This window comes from Peromyscus californicus, unplaced genomic scaffold (genome assembly GCF_007827085.1).
Source record: "Peromyscus californicus insignis strain IS unplaced genomic scaffold, ASM782708v3 Scaffold_16__1_contigs__length_79575227, whole genome shotgun sequence".
Lineage (NCBI taxonomy): Eukaryota > Metazoa > Chordata > Mammalia > Rodentia > Cricetidae > Peromyscus > Peromyscus californicus.
This window is the reverse complement of record NW_026294458.1, coordinates 40,536,112-40,557,134: the sequence shown is the minus strand read 5'-3', so window position 1 is coordinate 40,557,134 and position 21,023 is coordinate 40,536,112. Positions and strand designations below refer to the sequence as shown.

The 21,023-nt window shown below is 41.3% G+C and overlaps 1 protein-coding gene across 1 annotated transcript in view; it reads left to right on the top strand.

Annotated features, from left to right (window-relative positions):
* Col8a1 (collagen type VIII alpha 1 chain) overlaps positions 1-19,584 on the top strand; it is a 137,909-nt gene extending 118,325 nt beyond the window's left edge. Inside the window, exons 3-4 of the mRNA XM_052740928.1 lie at positions 10,984-11,314; positions 15,037-19,584. Coding sequence (XP_052596888.1) covers positions 10,987-11,314; positions 15,037-16,946 — 2,238 coding nt within the window. The 5' untranslated portion in view covers positions 10,984-10,986 and the 3' untranslated portion in view covers positions 16,947-19,584. The remainder of the gene's footprint in view (positions 1-10,983; positions 11,315-15,036) is intronic.
* The last annotated feature ends 1,439 nt before the right edge of the window (positions 19,585-21,023 follow it).

The following is a 21,023-nucleotide window of genomic DNA, read 5'->3' as shown; positions in this document are numbered from 1 at the left end:
TTTAACTATAACAAGAATAAATATATAGCTCTGAATTTCAGAAAAATGATCCATCACATAAGTACAGGATGGGGAGATAACAATTGAAATAATCTAATAGCCTTAATAGTTCTACAGATCCTGGCATGGTGGTGAAGGCCTGTAATACTACCACTTGGGAGATAGGAGGTTAAGGCAGTAAGATCAGGAGTTCAAACTCATCCTTGGCAAACTAGAAGCCAGTCTAGACTACATGATACTCTGTCTCAAAAAAAGAAGATAAAATAAAATAGACCTAACAAATAAATTAATTATGAACTGATTAACAATTAATAATCAACATGATTATAACTTAGCTGTCCACTGCTTCTCTACTCCCCAACCATTCCAAAGTTTCAGTTTTCTCATGTATAATCAATAATTTTTGTTCAGAGACAATCTGGGCACAGCACTGAATGATTCCCCAAAGATAACGCATCCCCACAAGTGGATTCCATTTTCAGATTTCAGTGTATAGAAGAGAAAAGGGGTGATTTAATATTCTGTAACAAACATCTGAGATGTATTAGTTCTTCACGGCTGCTGCACCAGGGAGTATCTTTTTCACTGAATCACCAATAAGTGGCAATAAATGCTACACATAATGCTACCTGGGTGTGAGCCCACTCAGAGGCTCAGTTCCCAGTAAAGTGGATTTTTACAGAGCATGCTCTTGGTGAAGGGTGACCACCAACTCCATACCTGCCTCTCCTTCTCCTGCTTTGTGTTTCCTCTATATCCATCACCTCATTCAGATTTGTTGTGCCCACATCAACGCACAATCCTCAAAGTGTTCAAAACACAATTCTCATCTATAAGTTAAACAAGAGTAAAAATTGTATTTAAAGTGCTGAAAAAGTCGATTTAAAATAAATTTAATACCTTAATTTTTGAAAATCAACACATAAAAAGAATATTGAGGGTTGGGGATTTAGCTCAGTGGTAGAGCGCTTGCTTGCCTAGCAAGCACAAGGCCCTGGGTTCGGTCCTCAGCTCCGGGGGAAAAAAAAAGAATATTGATATTATGCTAAATTAGATTAAAACTGGTTAGCAGTATAAGACAAAAAAGAACTCCACAAGGACCCTATAATCCCGAGAGTGCTAATAAATATCAGTTGTGGAGTAATGCATATCCGTAATACTAATCTATTCTACAACAAAATTTAGATCTCTAGTTAACCATTGGAGTGGGCAAAAGACCTTTTATTCTTTTTTTTCCCCTTTCATTGAAAATAGATTCTTTTCCCATACAATGTCCTCTGATTACAATTTCCCTCCTTTCTAAACTCCTCCCTGTTCCTCCCCTCCTCCACTCCCATCCAGATCCACTCCCTTTCTGTCTTTCATTAGCAGAGAACAGGCTTCTAAGAGATAACAAGCAAACTTAACAAAATAAAATATAACAAGATAAAACAAAAGTTATCACATCAAAGTTAGACAAGACAAACCAACAGAAGGAAGAGAGCCCAAGAGAAGGCCAGAAACTCTTCGATCTACAATGCTGTCCTGCCTAAAAAATATTCTGGGGCAAGGTGGCACAAAGCTTGTGGCCACAACCAACCAACATCTAATTTGACTTAGGGCCCACTCAGAACTTGGAGTTCCACAAGATGGAACCCATCGCCAACATTGCTTGGGTGACCAAGAACCAGAGACTAGATAGCCCAGAGACCTAGGGTAAAACCAAATATTATTGGTCTTTAAAAAAAAAAAGTAGTGATAAATTGACGCCTAGTGATATTCTCCTATACTAACTCATAAATCTAACTCATAGATAAGTGTGTTATTTAGCCATCATAAGAGAAACTTTCTCCTGCAGCAGATGGAAATAAATACAGAGACCCATAGCCAGATATTTCACAGAGAATGAGAGATCTTGGAACACACTGCCCTAAATGGGATGTCTCTGCCAAATCCCTACCCTCAGAGCACAAGGAACCCTAAAGAAGAGGAGGCAGAAAGAATGTAAAGAGCCAGAGGGGATGGAGGACACCAAGAGAACAAGTCTCTCAATTGAACAAAGCTCATATGAACTCACAGAGACTGAAGCAGTAAGCATAGGACAGGTCCTTTGCATATTCATTATAGCTTTCAATTTAGTATTTTTATGGGACCCCTGAATGGGTCTCTGTCTTAGTTAGGGTTTCTATTGCTGTGAAGAGACACCATGACCATGCAACTCCTATAAAGGAGAACATTTAATTGGGGTGGCAGTTTACAATTTCAGAGGTTTAGTCCATTATCATCATGGCGGGGAGCATGGTGACTGGGAGAATGGCAGTGTGCAGGCAGACATGGTGCTGGAGAATTCTACATCTTGACCCAAAGCAACAGGAAGTGACCTGTTTCACTGGGAATGGCTTGAGCCTATATGAGACCTCGAAGCCCACCTCCACAGTGATGCACTTATTCTCACAAGGCCATACCTACTTCAACAAAGCTAAACCTCCTGATAGTGCCACTCCCTATGAGCTTATGGGGGCCAATTACATTCAAACTACCACAGTCTCTGATTCTTGTGACCTTTTAAGAACATTTTCACATGTCTTACAGCCTTGTAACCAGTTTCAGGATTTCTTAAAACCCCACCCACCCTCACACACACATGAAAATCCACCTTGCTACAGGAACACTGCCATATATGGGTTTTTTGTTTGTTTGTTTGTTTGTTTGTTTTTGTTTTTGTTTTTTGGATTTTTTTTGTTTTGGGGGGTTTTTTTTAGACAGGATTTCTCTGTGTAGCCCTGGCTGCCCTGGAACTCACTCTGAAGACCTGGCTGGCCTCAAACTTAGAGATCTACCTTCCTCTGCCTCACTGAATGCTGGGATTAAAGGCATGTGCCTTAAGTCTTTCCTACAAATTATTCATATAATTTTTGAAAATAACAAAGTTATGTGATAAGACAATAGGTTGCTTTATTAGTGTTTCCACCGTTGTTAATTTTCAAATGAAAAATATTAATGCTTTATTTCAACAACCATTGTAGCGAAGATTTTAAGCAGGTGCTGAAGTTTAATAAAATATTTTAAAAGTCCATATCAGTCTCAAGAGTTTCGATTATGAGGATCTGTCAATAAGTTCCAAGAAACCAAAAAACAAAAATCACATTTTCCTTTTTTCTCTAGAAGCTGAGTTATATTGGCTAATGGAGGAAAAAATATAAAATTGGTTACAATTATGTTTGAGTTTAGGTTAAATTTGTAGTAGGATGAGGCAAATAATGGTGACTGGGAAGGCAGAGAAGACTTAAAACGTGTTTGAAATTGAATTTGTCCAGAGGAATGTTGGTGTTATGAGCTCATTCACCCATCTCAAAATCTGTGTGTAGAAATCTTAATTTCTGTCACCCTAGAATATGACTATGTTTAGAGATAAGATCTTTAAAGGGTAAATTAAATTAAAATGGGGTCATTGTGGTGACTGCAAAATAAAACACACATGAAAAAGACCATGTAAAGGCGTACAATGAAGACTACCATATACATCCCAGAGAAGCCCTTGGCAGAGCCTCACCCCACAGTGCACTTGGAAGTCTATACCTGTCTAATTGTGGGAAACTACATTCTTGTTAGTTACCCAGTCTTCAGTGCTTCCTTATGGTATCTGCAGCACAATGATACAGTAGGTTTGAAATCTGAGAGATTAAAAAACAATAAATAACAATAATACCTAAGAAAGAAAGAACACCATAAAGATGTCAATATGTGGAGGATAGACAATGATAAGGGGTGTACTTTTGAATACCCACAACTGTATTATAATAAATAGATGTGTCCCTCTCTTCCCATTTGGCATCTCCCAAGGGATTGTTTTAAAATAAACAAGGGACTAGAGAGATGTCTCAGTGGTTAAGAGTGTTTGTTCTTACAGAGGACCTAGGTTCGGTTCCCAGCATCCACGTGGCAGCTCACAACTGCCTGTAACTCTAGTTCCAGGAGTTTTGAAAACCCAGCCCCTGTGGACACCAGGCATGCATGTAGTGCACATACACACATGCAGGTCAAATAGTCACACATTAATATAAGAATAAATAAATCTCTTTTTAAAATCTCAGGATTGAAATCATTACTCATATTTTACTTCCCATTGATGTCTTCAACTATCATCCAGTTTCCCACTTCAAGTGATTCTTGAGTGCTTTACTCCAGTGCTATGCACTATGTGCTGTGTCCAAATGCCCACGTTGTTATCCTAACCTCCAGTACGATGTTGGAAGATGTATGGGAAATGACAGGGTCACAAGAGCAAAGACCTTTGGAATGCAATTGGTGCCCTTAGGAAAGAACCAAAACAGCTCTTTACCCTTCCCCCACATGATGGTAAAGTAAGAAGATTGACAGGTGTGAACCAGGAAGCAGTCCTCCCCAGACGTCTGTCATCTGGCATCTTAATCTTGGACTTTGCAGCCTCCAGACCTCTGAGTTCTGTTATGTACAACACCCAATCTGAGGCACTGCGTCATGGCAGCTCTGGTGAACAAATGACAACGTACCATGTATTTACTAGACAAGCCTGAGTAGATAGAGACACCTGCTTGGCTTTCTCAGCAAGGACTTGTATTCAATATTCAAACTTATTTTAACTTTTTATCACCTGTCAATACAGAAATAGAGTTCAATAAGGTCCCCTCATCTCCAAAAATTAAATCCCCAAATAACCACACAGAGACTTAATTACAAACGCTTGTCTGATAGCTTAAGCTTGTTTTTCATTAGCTCTTACAACTTAAATTAACCCATATCTATTTGCCTCATGAACATACTTCCCATCCTGCTCACTCTGTAACAAAGTCTGTAGGGGTCCAGCCCCTTAAGAGCCTTTTCCCAGGGTTTGTGGAAAAAAAATCTAACAACCAGCTGAGGAATCTAACCTTAAAGATATCAAATGAATCTATGTACATGAAACTCTTTAGTCCATTCACTTTATTCTTCTGAGTCAGTTCTTTCTCTACACAGCTTCTTTTCTGCTCTCATATTTAGCTTCTTTCTTGCCTGATTCTCTCTATATTTTTCTGCTCTTCTCTCTAAGTTCTATCTTAATTCTCCCATCTTAGTTCTTCCCCATCTAGTTCTTTCCATTTTCGTTCTTTCCTATCTGGTCTTTTCCCATCTAGTTCTTTCCATCTTAATATCTTAATTCTTCCCCATCTTAATTCTCCCCCATGTCTCTGAGGTTTTCAGTTATGTACCCATGCAATCAACAATACTCTGGCCAAGACAAGGTCACCAGGCTTGAATTCTTTCAGGGTCAAACAGAGAGGTGATAAGATCCACACAAAGAGCAGTAATTGTCAGCTATCATTAGCAACCCAAAAGGGAAGTGACTAATGGGGAATGAATCAACTAGGAGCTAAATTCAGTTAATAGATCTAAAAAGGGAATTTATGTGCTCAAACTATATTCTTAGAAGTGGTTAGGTAAAATGTTAGGATTCTATAAGTCACTAAGTCACAAGTGAAAATAAAACTGCTGTTTTTTCCTTTGGCACCATATCTGTCCAAGCTTAATCTTGGTTGCACCATTTTCTGGCAGGGCAGGAGAATGTACTCGGTAACTAGGCAACCTGTGTCACAGCTAGATGTACCTGGTATGTAAAAGCCTTTTTGTTCTGAGTTAATTGTTAAAGGGAGATCTTTAGAACTAGAGATAACACTTGAATAAAAAGGAGGGTGAAGCTTAATTAGCACATCTGCCTGGTGTGGGCAGTTGTCTTAGTGTAAATTTTTACCTTCTTTCAGTAACTAACAGATAGTCAGAATGCTTATCTGTAGTCTGTCCTAGGAGGTCTGAGAGGTATCTCAGATAAAATACTCTCGTCTGGAGATGGTCCTGGCCAGATGCAGCTAATGATGATAATTACAGAAAGGCACACAGTGGGGTGATGTTATCCAAATACCCCAAACTGTAGAGAGGAAAATTGTGCTCAATAAATGATCAACCACACTGGTAGAAGTTCTTCCGGAAAGAATCAAATGGGAAAGCTACAATAGCACACAGGAAATTCATTGCAGAAATGGCTAATATATTCAACAGCCAAGTCTCCTTAAGTCTTGGCTTTATCCTCTGGAAGAGTTCTTAACTCTTCCGGGTAATAGCTTTTGCCATAGTCAGTTGAATTCCTACTTCATATTTCTGCAGTTCACAGCAACTCTGCATCTCCCCATCATTCTCTCTGGCCTGAAAATCCTGCCTAGCCATTGGCCAATCAGTTTTTTATTAACAATGAGAGCAACATGTCTTCACAGTGTTTAAAAGGATTATTCCACAGCATTTCCCCCTTTTGTCTAATTAAAAAGGAAGGTTTTAACTTTAACATAGTAAAAGTATCTACAACAAATAAAGTTATCACGTAAGAATTACAGTTACAATATCCAGTCCATTTGTATTTGGTAAAATAGAGAAAATACTTCATCAGCTGCCCTCTCCTGGAGAGTCCAGAATTTCATACCTAATTTACTTTCTACCATGATTAGGGAGAACTGTAACTGTAACTATCTAGTCTTCAACCCCATGAAAGATCTGAGAATGTTATAATATTACCCGAGTAAACAGGAAGTTCAGAGCAAGCAACTTCCAAAATTAAGAGATGACAGAAACAGTTGACTGCCTGGACAGTCACTCTAGGCCCTTCTGTAATGTTGGGGCAACCAACTTTGGCCTATAGGCCTAGTAATCTGACAGACATTGTTAATATGCAGGGAGTACTGTCCTACCTTACCTTGGCAAAGTTTGGCAGTCACCATTTTTGCATCCTCCTGGTCCGATTTGGACAGTGTACAGTCAGCAAAGAGATAAATTTCTTTAAGATACACAGAAAAGCAACTCTGGGAAATACTGGGAGAAGATTCTGCCTCATTTTCCCTTTCTTCAAGGATGGCAAATCTAAGGCTCTTGAAAAACCCTGTGTCAGGACAAGGAGGCCTAGAAGACTAAGAGGGGCTTGTCCACACTACACCATAAACACGTATATATGCACAAGACTAAGTTTGATACAGAGCAAAGACTGAAGGTTAAATACTTAAATATTCTTTTATATAGCAACCCCAAATCTCATGAGGATAAACGTACAAAGGGTATGCTTAGAGCATCTAAAATAATACATATCATGGTAGTCTTATGTGTACATTACAGGTCACATAAGGGAACTCAAACTCATTCCAACCAGGGAACATTCAGGAAGCTATTCAAAGTGATGAGGATTGGCAAATCTGACACCAGAATAAATGACAGCTTTGGTTCAACTGTTCTTTTTTTTTTTGTCATATTTAATGGGTGTATTTTCATGGCCACCATTGCTTTGTTCGTGTTTGGTTTGTCGTTACTGCAGTTAACCTAACCTCTCATTTGCTTTGGCTAGTATCCACCTTTGAAAGCCTTTTGCATTTCAGTTGGTTTTGGGTTTGTCTTTTTGGTTGTGTTCCCTTAGTAATAACTTACATTTAAACAGTGCCTTTCAGCTTACAAAAAAATTCGTATTACTATTTGTAACAGCTCCGAGGGGTAGGCAGAGATTGTAATTTCTGTGTCATGGGTGAGAAAACTGAGGCTCAGTGAAGATAAGAGACTTTCCAAGTATTAAGTATGGAGGATTGCAGAGCTAAAAGTCAGACCTAAGTATCTTGAGTTCGAGAGTGTATGTTTCATATGGAATGAGAGCCATTCCTTAGTCCCTCCAGCTGGTAAAGATAATGGTAATATTCTCATTAGATATTATCTTCAAGTATGCACATTTGTGCGCACATGCGCGCGCGCGCGCACACACACACACACACACACACACACAAATCATGAAAAAAATAGCAAGGAAAATATGTAACAGAGAAAACTCACAGCATATTATTGTGCTCCTATCCTCAGAAAGGAAAGAGAGGCCAGAAAACCCACTCCCATCACTTCCCAGCAGGGCTTCTAAGCCAGCTTCTTCCCTGCAGGTGTTTGGATATTGTAATACATCTGGTCTTCTTTGAGTTATATGAGAGAACCACCACACCACTTTGACCACCAAACCCATCCTCGGGGACCAGAAGGAAATTAGTAGGGATAAGTCAGGCGGTAAATTCTAACCAGGGCCCCTTCATAAATATTGAAGCTAAAACTGAGCAAAGTTTACTTAAATAAAGAGCCAGAGAAACGGCAGAGGGCCGACTGGGTGAGGTGGTTTGCGAGAAAGGCCAAGCCTCTGAGAGGGTGTGTAAAGGGAAACTGGGTCCTGCCGAGCCCTGGGGATTCACCTGGTCTTTTAGGCATTTTGTTGCCTTCTGATTCCCCAGCATTTCACAAGTGTGTCCCAGTTTAAAGACGATTTAAGTATAAAATGACCCATCAGCTGCGTTGCTGAAAGGACAAAGACCAAGCATGCAAGTCTACTACTAACGATAACACCACATGTTTAAGGTTCGATAATGGAATTTATTCACCCTGAAGGGTAGAATTACATCCTAATTAAGACCTGGCTTCTTCGTTATCAGGTATTATCACATATTTCTGGTGTGAATTAACACGTTCAGCTTTCTGGAGAGCACCTAAAGATACTGAATATTAAAATCAGGCAGGATTTCAAATACAACTAAAACCTGTTTTTAACAGATGAAGACCTGGAAGGGATTTGTTTAACTATTCATATCTAGACAAAAAGAAAGGTCCAAGCACCAGTCTCAGAGGGAGAAAACAGCAGTGTGGATAGTAAGCTGTATTTGTGTTTTAAAGAAGTTTATGTTGCATTGCATATTTGTAAACCATTTCTGGAAAAAGAACATGGAGGAGCAATGGGAAATAAGAGTTGATGGGAAGTTTATTCTTTTTTCAGTGCACATTGCTACTCCTTAAAGGTGTGTACCTCTGTCACTTCCAGTGCAGCTTCCTGAGGCCAGGATTCATTGACCATATTATATTCAACCTTGTATTTCTCGGGTGGGTCTAGCACTGTTTCTGATAGGAATCTAATGAATTATGGCTGAATTTTTTACAGCAGATGTTCTTTTACACCTAAAATAAGTTAGTATTAATAAAAATAAATCAGTACTAATTTTATGGTTCTTTCCAAATGGCTTCTAGTAACCACTTAATCATTTAGAGGGGCAGAACATAACAAGAATATCTGACTCCTCTTACCAGCCCATGTCTTACTCAGACACTTGAAATAAACAGTTCTTCCTTGCAACTATGCTGATTTGTATCACGGAGAATGCTTTATAAATCATTTTAATGGTTAGTGTGCTTCATTTATTCCTTGGAGGGAAAAATGATTAATTTGTATATTTATAAAAACGGAGAGCAATGAATTTTTTTGGTAGGGAGTCACATTAAATATTTCCTTAGTTTTGTTTTTTGGTTGTTTGTTTGTTTGCTTGTTGTTTTGGATTTTTTTTTTTTAATTAACCAATCCTTCTGTATTCTGTTCAGACTCCTGGCATTGCCTTTTGCCTGGATGTCACAAATTCAACACCAAAGCCGAACGCTGTAATCTAGAATTAAGTTAGACAGAATTGTAAAGAAAAACTCCCATGGAAACAGAAATTAAATTTTGAGGTGTCCCAGGGCATAGTTACATTAAAGAATGTGGGACTCTTGCTGCTTCTCATTCTCCAGCATTATGACACACTCTAATTTTCACTTAGTCCTTTAATCAGGTATGTGAGCACAGAAGGAACTCAGGGCCAGTACAGGTCCGCGGTGGTGGGGGTGGGGAGCACTGAGCAGACTTCCCAGTGTTCTATGCCTGCCCCCTTGTGTCCATTTGCTCACATTGCATTTTCCTGGGCTATTTGGTCTCCAGCCTAGGGTGTTACCAAGCAGAGGTCTCCTCAAGCTGGTCTTTATAAACAGATAAACCCCCCATTTAAATTTATTCTGTTAGTGGTTGACTTGCAAAGAGCGCCGTTAAATAGCTTAGAAACAGTCTGTTCTTGTGAATAGTCAGACATCTCCTTCTATCTTATTTATACAACTAATTTGCTTTGTAAATTCCCTTCCTTTCATAAAACTTCAAAGATAAACTTTAATGGACTCTGGCTCCAGTTAGCCAAATTCTGAGCTAATCACTTCATAGTGTTTAAATAGAAGGAAGAAGAACATAACTATGACAGTGATTTTTAATGACCTCCTGGCACTATCAAATGGAATGCCCTCTCCCTGTAGTTCCTGGTGTTGCTTTCACACTTATTGTACATTCATACTTACGTGTATTTATGACCCATCAAAGCTTCCAGAAAAGCGCTTAGCAGATGAGCAATCTCTGCTCCTGCCATAGACCAGACATGTTTAACTGTTTCCAGTTAGAAGTCCAGCGTCTATTAACAAGGCCTATACGCCACCCAGCTGGAAAACTGTCCTATTGAGCGAAGTTACTACTGTCTGAGTAAAAGTAAATTAAAGTGATAAAACACAATTTCTCTCTCCTCTCAGTTTAAGGATTGCTGTAGCTCCTCCATGGTCAACCAGGGTTCAAGTTTGTTGTTCTACAGTCCCCAGTGCATAGCTTTGATGACATGGTCCCAGGGGGTCTGGTCCATTTCCAGGCAACATATTGGCAATCCAGCCAGCAAGGAGAAAGAGACAGAAGAGCATGCTTCCTGCCTCTAAGGAGCCTTCTAAGAAGTAGCAACTAGTACAACTATATTCAATTGGCAAAATCCGGTCATATCATCTCCCTGAATATTTTCATCCTAGGTTGCTCTATCCCAAGCTAAAAGTCGGGTTTTCTGACACTATGAGAAAATCGCAGAATTGGTGTTTGACACATTAGCAATCCCTGGTCTGTATTTCACCAGTTGCCTTCATTTGGCCTAGCCAATTCCTCTGGCGTTTGTTCTAATATTTATTAAAAGTTGACATCTCGATTCCGTTGTCCTTCCTCTTCTACAGTTCTGTGGATGTGCCCACTTCACCTAACCTTCTGTCTCTCAGCAGACATCAGTCCCTTGGCTTGTAGGTCCTCACTGTGTCGATGTGCTCCTTTCTCCACAGGTGATGGCTGTGCCGCCCAGGCCTCTACAGCTGCTGGGAGTGCTGCTCACCATTTCTCTGAGCTCCTTCAGGCTCACTCAGGCTGGTGCCTATTATGGAATCAAGCCGCTGCCACCTCAAATTCCTCCTCAGATACCACCGCAAATTCCACAATACCAGCCCCTAGGCCAGCAAGTACCTCACATGCCTTTGGGCAAAGATGGCCTTTCCATGGGCAAGGAGATGCCTCACATGCAGTATGGCAAGGAGTACCCACACCTACCCCAGTATATGAAGGAGATCCAACCTGTGCCAAGAATGGGCAAGGAAGTGGTACCCAAGAAAGGCAAAGGTAACATCATAGTGCACAGTTTCAAAATAGCAGCTCTACAAACTCCTAAAGTGTAGAAATTGAGGGGGAAACTGCAATTCAGAGACTTTTATTTTTAAATGTGTCATTGCTGTGAACACAAACAATTCTTGCAAAGTTCAAATTTAAAGAAAGATTCAGGGAAAAGGCCTTCAGGTCAGGTTATCCAATTCTAAGTGGTCAACTCTGAAATCATATAGATACAAGCAACACTAAATAGACTCAGCAGGTTTTACTTATACAGTTATGCACTATATATATATATATATATATATATATATATATATATATATATGCAACCATAATTAAAGAAAAAAGAAGCCATGAGTTTGAGAGGGATGGGGAGCATATGAAAGGAGATAGAGGGAAGATAGAGGGAAGAAAGGAAAGGGGAAATGATGTAATTATATTTTAATTTGAGAAAAAAATTAATATAGAAGTTTGATCCTTGGTATTAATAAAAAGTTAAAATTATAATTTATGTTTGGTTTTAATATTTTAGCTATCATCAGATTGAACAAAGCATATTTAACCACAGTCTGTCCTTACACACACGATTAATTTATTTAAGCATTCTCTGGCTATCGAGTGAACACCTGGTTGGGGCTTAGGCTCTGAGCCAGATGCAGGGGGTTCAGGGAGCAGCAGCAGGATGAAACTATAGGGTTAAAGAAAAGTCACAAGTCAGTCTTCGGAGCTAAGAAAACAATGTCTTGAGGAACCTATATAAAAGAAAGATCAAATGAAAACATGTCACAAACTAGGTGCTACATGTAAGAGTTTTCAGTTCCACTCTAAGGCACACAAGTCAGTCAATAAACCATCAGGAAGCTAAAAGGCACAGAAAAATTTCCCATCCCTTCCTAGAACTATGTATTAGGTCTACTACACCTACCAAGTACCCATGCCTGTGAGATACTTTCCTGTAAATTTTGCTTGCTTATCTGGAATTCTCAGAAACCTAGCATGTGTGGGGGAAACAGGAGCAGCAGAGTAGCAATTGCCATGAGGGATGTGGAGGTCATCCCCACTGGCCCCGTGACAATGCAGAAACCTCTGTTCTGGAGAAGTACTGGATTTGACACTAAGAAGCCTAGGTGCTGAGAACCCAGAAATCAAAGACACCTATTAATTCACTCCCTTAGTCTTTAAAATAAGATTGTTGAGAGACTCGGTGGCATAAGGTAAGTGGCACTGAGTAAGAACTAAAGCCCTGAGGGGTTTTGCATGGCCGCAGCTGTCAGTCATTCCAGATGCTCAGGTGGAGTGGAATGTGTTCCGGACACTGTGCTAAACACCAGGGATCCCAGACCAATAAGAGGTGTTACTTCAGGGTGGTGGCAGATGTCTGTAGTCAGGAGGTTGCGGCAGGAGGATCACAAAATGCAAGGCCACCCTGGGTTCCGTGGTAACATGTAGTGTCAAAAACTATGTGTGTATATATATATTAGGACTCTTTCTCAGACTTTCCCTTGATTACAATTTGCTTACTAGTGTGTGTTAATGTAAGTATTCCTTATATTTTCACTCTCCCCCTTTTAGGGAATCATCTAGGTCAGTGGTTCTCAGTCTTTTGGGTATAGAATGACCCTTTCACAGAGGTCGCCTAAAATCATTGGAAAACACAAATACTTGCAATTACAATTCATAACAGTAGCCAAATTACAGTTATGAAGTAGCATTTTGTATTAAAGTGTCGCAGCATTGGGAAGGTTGAGAGAGACCCACTCCAGGTCTGTTTTTCCCCTCCTTTCTTGCATGGCCTGCCTGGCTTCTGGTGCATCTTGTATCTCCTCAGATGATTACTCGTATCTGGGAAGAATAGGACTCCCAAGGTTCTCTTTGGTTTTTTGGCAGTAGTTCTGCAAATAGCACAATGATCAGACTTAAATGCTACTTATAGTTGAAAGAAGACTTTGGACCACATGTTTCGTGTCTTCCTTCCCCACTGCTCCCAATAGCATGGATCATACAGAGTTGCTTGGCTGCAAAGCAGAGCATACACTCACATGTGCTCTGTATTTCAGTAACAAGGTATCGGAGCTTTCCTAGCTCTTCTCTCATTACGTGGCTGTATTATTCTGGCTATAGTCATAGGAAAGCAGGTATGCCAGTCGCTTAAGTGACTTAGTCAAAATCTCATGCCACAGCCAGAAAGGTAAACAAGGTTTCCTGTTTCTAAACCAAGCGTCACTCCTAGTCTAAACTGTAAGCCACGCTAAAATATCTATTCACTTCTCTCGACTAAACCTAAATTTCTAAGAAAAGCAATTTCTTCAAAAATGTATATTTGAGGCTTGAGAAATCTTATAGCGTGTCAGAGACACTAGGCAAATCCATCGGGTTGAGACAGAAGTAGAGAGATGTTGTCAAGCCACATACAAAACAAAAAGCTTTCCTTTTTCCTGGGTCCATGGGGAAAATGATTTTCATCACCCATATTTCAGCACCTGAGGAAACATTATTTAGTCCTACATTATTAAATTAAGTGTAATACAAGCCAGTCAGGCACAAATAGACATATACCATGGGTCTTACTAACATACAGCATTATAACAATGTACAGAGGCAGAGAATGGAACGCTGGTCATTCTTACGGCAGACAGTAAGGGGTATAAGGAGTTGAGGAGAGGTTTAGATGGTGAAGACAATAGCCAAGAGGTGCAAAGCCTCAGGCAGGCAGGAAGAACATGGTTTTGATTTTGTTTTTATTCATTCTTAGGTCTATTACCAAATGTGGTAAATATAGTTAGCAATATATTACGTATTTCAAACTAAGAATATCTTCAAATGCTGTCCCCACAAAAATAATTATGGAAGGTGACAGAAATGTTGATTAGCTTGGTTTAATTATTCCACATTTTATTCATAAGTTGTACCATCACTTTGAAACCCATAAACATATAATTTGACAATTTATAATGAAATCTTTCAGTTGATAAGATGGTCATGGAAAAATACAATATAACTTCAAGTAGAAAAATTTTAAAAATAAGGAGTGTGACTCCAGCATTCTCTAACATACACAGAAATGTGTACCTTAAACAAATGAGATGAGGGAAAATGGGGCCCTGCTGCCCCTTGGATGCTGCAGCTGAGTGAGGAGGGGGCCCATTTTGATGGGAAAAGGGTGTAGGCCCGCCTTCTCCCCTTGTTCTGTGGGGGAGGGGTGGCCAGTATTGTCCCGGCCTGGGGCTCCCCTCTGGTTTCCTATTTGCAGTTACTTGAATAAAAAAATAGCCTTTTCTGGAAAAAAAAAAAAAAAACCAAATGAGATGAAAATCATGTCAAGCACATATCTCTGCTTTGTGGGCTCAATGGTGACGTGTTGTTGTTTTTCCTTTCAGTATACAACTTCGACCTTCCCAAATTCTGTATAATGAACACACAACAGTACCTTCAACATTTGCACTTGGAAAATTTTTGTTTGGATATTTTTCGGCTTTTAAAATTTAGCCAGTGCTGACATAAGCATCTGCATATAAGAGTTTTCAGAACAACTCAGACACGTCGCAGAAACTGCCCGCTTGATTTTCCTTTAAATACTGGCACCATACAGGGGAAGGTTTGGGAAGATGACTGTATTCTCTCAGCTTCCCTTTTGATAACATAATAGGCAAATGTGTCAAAATTAGATGACTGCTATTACTTCCTACAAATAAGAGATAACCAACCTCCCGCTCCTCCTTTCTCTACTTTTCCAGGAGAAATACCTTTAGCCAGTTTGCGAGGAGAACAAGGTCCTCGTGGAGAACCTGGACCGAGAGGACCACCTGGGCCACCAGGTTTGCCAGGTCATGGAATGCCTGGAATCAAAGGAAAACCAGGGCCACAGGGATATCCAGGGATTGGGAAGCCGGGTATGCCTGGAATGCCTGGGAAGCCAGGAGCCATGGGAATGCCTGGAGCAAAAGGCGAAATTGGACCCAAAGGTGAAATCGGTCCTATGGGAATCCCAGGACCACAAGGACCTCCAGGGCCTCATGGACTTCCTGGCATCGGGAAACCGGGTGGGCCAGGGTTACCAGGGCAACCAGGAGCAAAAGGTGAGAGAGGGCCCAAAGGACCACCAGGACCTCCTGGTCTTCAGGGTCCCAAAGGAGAGAAGGGCTTCGGGATGCCAGGCTTGCCAGGTCTGAAGGGTCCTCCAGGTATGCATGGCCCTCCTGGCCCAGTTGGGCTGCCAGGAGTAGGAAAACCAGGAGTGACAGGCTTCCCTGGACCCCAGGGTCCCCTGGGGAAGCCAGGCCCTCCAGGGGAACCTGGACCACAAGGTCTTATTGGTGTACCGGGAGTTCAAGGACCTCCTGGGATGCCTGGAGTTGGAAAGCCCGGCCAGGATGGGATCCCTGGCCAGCCAGGATTTCCAGGTGGTAAAGGAGAACAAGGACTGCCAGGGTTGCCTGGACCCCCAGGCCTCCCAGGGGTCGGAAAGCCAGGATTCCCAGGACCCAAAGGGGACCGGGGCATCGGGGGTGTTCCTGGAGCTCTTGGGCCAAGAGGAGAAAAAGGACCAGTAGGTGCTCCTGGAATGGGGGGTCCCCCTGGAGAGCCTGGCCTTCCTGGAATCCCAGGTCCCATGGGCCCTCCGGGTGCTATTGGTTTCCCTGGACCCAAAGGAGAAGGTGGGGTTGTAGGACCACAGGGTCCACCAGGTCCCAAGGGTGAGCCAGGACTCCAAGGCTTCCCTGGGAAGCCGGGTTTCCTTGGTGAAGTAGGTCCCCCTGGCATGAGGGGTTTGCCTGGTCCTATAGGACCCAAGGGGGAAGCTGGTCACAAAGGGTTGCCAGGGCTTCCTGGAGTTCCAGGGCTGCTTGGACCCAAGGGAGAACCAGGCATACCCGGGGATCAGGGTCTACAGGGGCCCCCAGGGATTCCAGGGATTGTAGGACCGAGCGGCCCTATTGGACCACCTGGGATTCCGGGCCCCAAAGGAGAACCAGGCCTCCCAGGGCCCCCTGGATTTCCCGGTGTAGGGAAACCAGGAGTAGCAGGACTTCATGGTCCCCCGGGGAAACCTGGTGCCCTTGGGCCTCAAGGCCAACCTGGCCTTCCTGGGCCCCCAGGCCCTCCAGGGCCCCCAGGACCCCCAGCTGTGATGCCCCCTACTCCGCCACCCCAGGGAGAATATCTGCCAGATATGGGACTAGGAATTGATGGAGTGAAACCTCCACATGCCTATGCGGGCAAGAAGGGCAAGAACGGGGGCCCAGCTTATGAGATGCCTGCGTTTACTGCAGAGCTGACTGCACCTTTCCCACCGGTGGGGGCCCCAGTGAAGTTTGACAAGCTGCTGTACAACGGCAGACAGAACTACAACCCGCAGACGGGCATCTTCACCTGTGAAGTCCCGGGTGTCTACTACTTTGCTTACCACGTTCACTGCAAAGGAGGCAACGTGTGGGTTGCTCTCTTCAAGAACAACGAGCCTATGATGTACACATATGACGAGTACAAGAAGGGCTTTCTGGACCAGGCATCTGGGAGTGCAGTACTGCTGCTCAGGCCCGGAGACCGGGTGTTCCTCCAAATGCCCTCAGAACAGGCTGCCGGACTCTACGCCGGGCAATATGTCCACTCCTCCTTTTCAGGATATTTATTGTATCCCGTGTAAAACAAAGAATAGAAAAGAAGAACAAGAGAGATTTAATAGAAGAAAAGAAAATGACATTTAAAAAAAACAATTGAAAACAATGCTTCAAAACACTTATGTAGTTGGAAAGTTATATTTAAGTGAAAGTTTGGACCATCATGTACAAATAAAAACTAAGATGCATGTTTAATACTGTACACAGCAGATTGTACCAGGATGATGGGACAGATTTATGGATGAAATACAGACGCCTGTGTTGTACCCACTGGACTCATATTAGCTGTTGCATGTTATATGATTTCATAACCTGCTTATTCAAATCAGTCAAAATATGTCAGTCTGGAAGGTCATAGCTAGTGAAAGTCACACATTCCTTGTGCTCCCTTTAAAAAAAATGGTTTTTCTTTTCTTTTTTTAATATGCCTTGAGAGGTTAGTGGTGAGAGTTACATACTGTATTTATTTGCATAATTTCCTCTCTTTGTGCAGATGTTTTGCTGTGGGATGTTGGAGAGTTGTTCTGTAGTGCAAAGACCATGGTAATCTCTAGTCCGAAGGATATTTCTCCATTTCAGAGGCTGTGCTTTAGCGGCAGGTCTCCCTAGTCGAAATTGTGTTGTGGTCGTCCCCAGAAGAGCAGATGTGCCAATGGCCCCTTGTGTATTTGCTCAGCACTCTCTTTGCCAAGTACTGGGTGAGATGCTAGTGTGTGACACAGGGCAGAGGCCACAGGAGTTCAGAACTTAGCTCAGAGAGATTAATGTATTAACTCCTCTAAAGAGTTTCAGTTTGGCATTTCTCTGGAACCTAATTTTCTTTTCTTCTTCCCTCCTGTAATTTATAATATAGCCTAAACAATATAAACAAATTTTTTAAAGAACCTTCCCTCAAATAGCTTTACCATTTTATGAACCTTTACTATTAATAGTAATTATCAGTTACGTTTACATGCATTAAAAAATCCCCCTAATTTGTCCATACAACCCATACAACCCATAGTCAGGTTTCAATTTGTCTGTATGTGTTTTAGTAGCTGTGATTTTCTTCAGTAACTATGAATTTTAAAGATGTGATTTATGTCATCTGAGGTTCCAAAGTCAATTAACAAAATCCAAGCCATTTTTTTTAATTTGGGAAAAAGACATTCAGAATTAATACAAAAATAATTACATTTTAAAGGAGTAATTATAATGTTTGGTATGTAAAAGCAGGTGTGTTGCTTCCAGATATCGGGACTAAAATTGTAGGGAAATGACTGTTTCTTTAACATCGGCCTGTGGAAGAGATAGCTGGAATGTCATAAAGCAATGGCAGCCCATGCCTATTATGTCACCACACTCTCAGCACCACAGCCAAGACAGGTCTGAAAGGAGAAACAGTTCTTCAGGCTCTCACTAAGGCACATGCTAGGTTCTTTGGGCATTGCTCAAAACACAAACATTTGAAAGTTGACTATTCATTTGCTATTAGTTGTTTGGGGAAGTAATGTGGGGCTACAGTGATAGATCTAATCTACGTTCCTCAAACCTTAAGAGTCAGGAATTGAAGAGATACACATAGACTGGAAAATACACAAATAAATACAGTATAAAACATGGTAAATTCCAAATCTGAATTAATTTTACCACCACAAATTCTCTTCTCCTGGCTAAATATTTGTCTTTTCCCTTTATGATATACAGGCTCCATTTCTTCTCAAATTTTAAGACAAATGAGTTCATTAGCACAAGGTTTCTCATTAATTGTACAAAGCACTTTCGCATCCAAAAGATGTCCTACCCTAGCCTTCACTTGCAGAGTAAACAGCATTTCTGTGAATAGTTATCCTTTGGGTTGCTCCTGAGGACACTGGCTTGTAGCTAGTGACTGTAGAAGTCATATGGGTCCCTGAGATCTTTCTACTAAATGGCTACATTGAAATGGTTTGGAGGACAGTCAGGCCAGATGCGTTGTAAAGTTGCTTTTATCTGTACATGTATGGTATTTTAGTTTCCATAAAGAAAGACAGAAATTATCTCTTAAGTTAAACCAAATTTTGCTTCTTGAGGTATCTTCCAACTTATTTATTGGTTGTTACTCAATTGCCTCTGTGTGTGTGTGTGTGTGTGTGTGTGTGTGTGTGTTACCATATATCAGGCATATGCTTCTAAACTTTTAAATGGAGGAGGAGCAAAATCTATGCCAGATACTGTATATTCTACCATGGTGCTAATATCAGAGCTAAATGATACTCCATTTAATTTAAAGAAGAGTTTTAAATAATTATCTATGTACCCGTTGTACCCTTTTGAACGTTGTGCATCCTGTTAACACGTTAGTGTGAAAACAGATGAAACAACTGTATGTTCTACAGTCTAGGGACAGTACTATGATCCCTGTTTAATTAAAAATTAAGTAGAGCTTTTCCATGTGAAGTGGACCAAACTGGCGTTGTTCTTATTTAAACACAGAGTTTTAAAGTAGCATGACATCCCACGGGGGAAAAGAATGTCTGCAGAGGATAACTGTCCTCAAATATTTTACAGAAACAAAGAATGATGAAAAGACTGGTAACTTGTTTGAGTTTCCATGAACAGATTTGAGACTTCATGGCAAATCAATTTTGTATTTAAATTTTTGTACTGATTTGAAAAACAGATCATTAAATATCTTTAAAAGTACGTTTCTTGTCTTGTCTGCATCACCCAACTGACAGTGTAGGAACCTAAAGTGGTTTTTAATCACCCATTGTAGTAATCAGCCACCGAACCCGGGGCTGAAAACGACCATTGTTTAAACAGGACAGTCCGTTCCTCTTCAGTGTAACAGCTCTGTAGATAAGCAGTCCAGAGCTCCTCTGTAGCCTGGTCACTACCCCACATTCCTTCTACATTCTTGCTTCTCCACCCAAGTGTGTTGGCCTTCTCCTTTGGAGGAAGACAGTCGACCTTAGCAATCACATGCCAGCTGGTGGGAGGGTGGAAAAGTCAGGAAGAAGGGGATGCTAGTTTATCTTTAAAAAAATACAACCTAGCAGTTTAGATCCTTCCATACCCATTGCCATGAATTTAGTCACATCATGACAAGTTGAGAGACAGTGTGAGACATTATCAGCTCTCAGCAAGCCCCTGCCAAACTAAAAATCAGGAGTCCTGTTCAGAAGGGAGAAGGAAGAACAGACAGTAACACTGTGTCATCACACCCACCATCACTGAAGAAAAGGCCTTTGATCTCTGTTCCCCCAGGAGACAGCAATCTTCAAACACTCCATTCAATTTGCCATACTACCAGTACCTTAAGGGATATTAGTGGTGAGTGGATTTTCTAGGCAGAAACACATGTATTTCAATAACTTAAAGGCCTTATAAGCAGCACTGGCGAGAAAAGCATGCTTTTGTGATGACTTATCAAGTTCTGAATGATCAAAGCATCATATCTAGACTATGATAAAGGGGTTGTTCAGATCTTTCAAGGAACAAGTGTGTACCACCAGTCTGAGTGGTTAACTTGTTTGAACTGTCTTACCAGAAGATCAAGATCACTTCTATCCTCACAGAGCTCAATGAGTTCTATCTCATTCCACAATCAAAGGCGCTATCATTATATTACCTGTGGTCAGGGCCTATTCAAAGGATTGAGATAAGGGCTCATACTGAAAAGAAACTTTATCCAAAAGCAAATCAGTAGTACAGATCAGAAAGAAATATACCATCAATATTGACAGTGGGCCACTTGCATGAGAAAGCACTCAAGGACCTTGGTTATTGTTTGGGGCATCCTTTGATAGAGTTCAAGAGGAGTGGATTATTTACCAACTGCATGAGCAGTTCTCTTTTCTGATTGATAGATTAGTCACAAAATCATTTTTTATGTAAATGTACCTTCCCATAATGTCTTAGTTAGGGTTTCTATTGCTGTGACAAAACACCACGACCAAAACCAAGTTGGTGAGGACACGGTTTATGTGGCTTACACTTCTAGATCATCATCAAAGGGAGTCAGGACAGGAACTTGGAACCTGGAGGCATGAGCTGATGCAGAGGCCATACAGGAGTGCTGCTTAATGGCTTGCTCCTCATGGCTTGCTCAGCCTGCTTTCTTATAGAACCCAGAACCACCA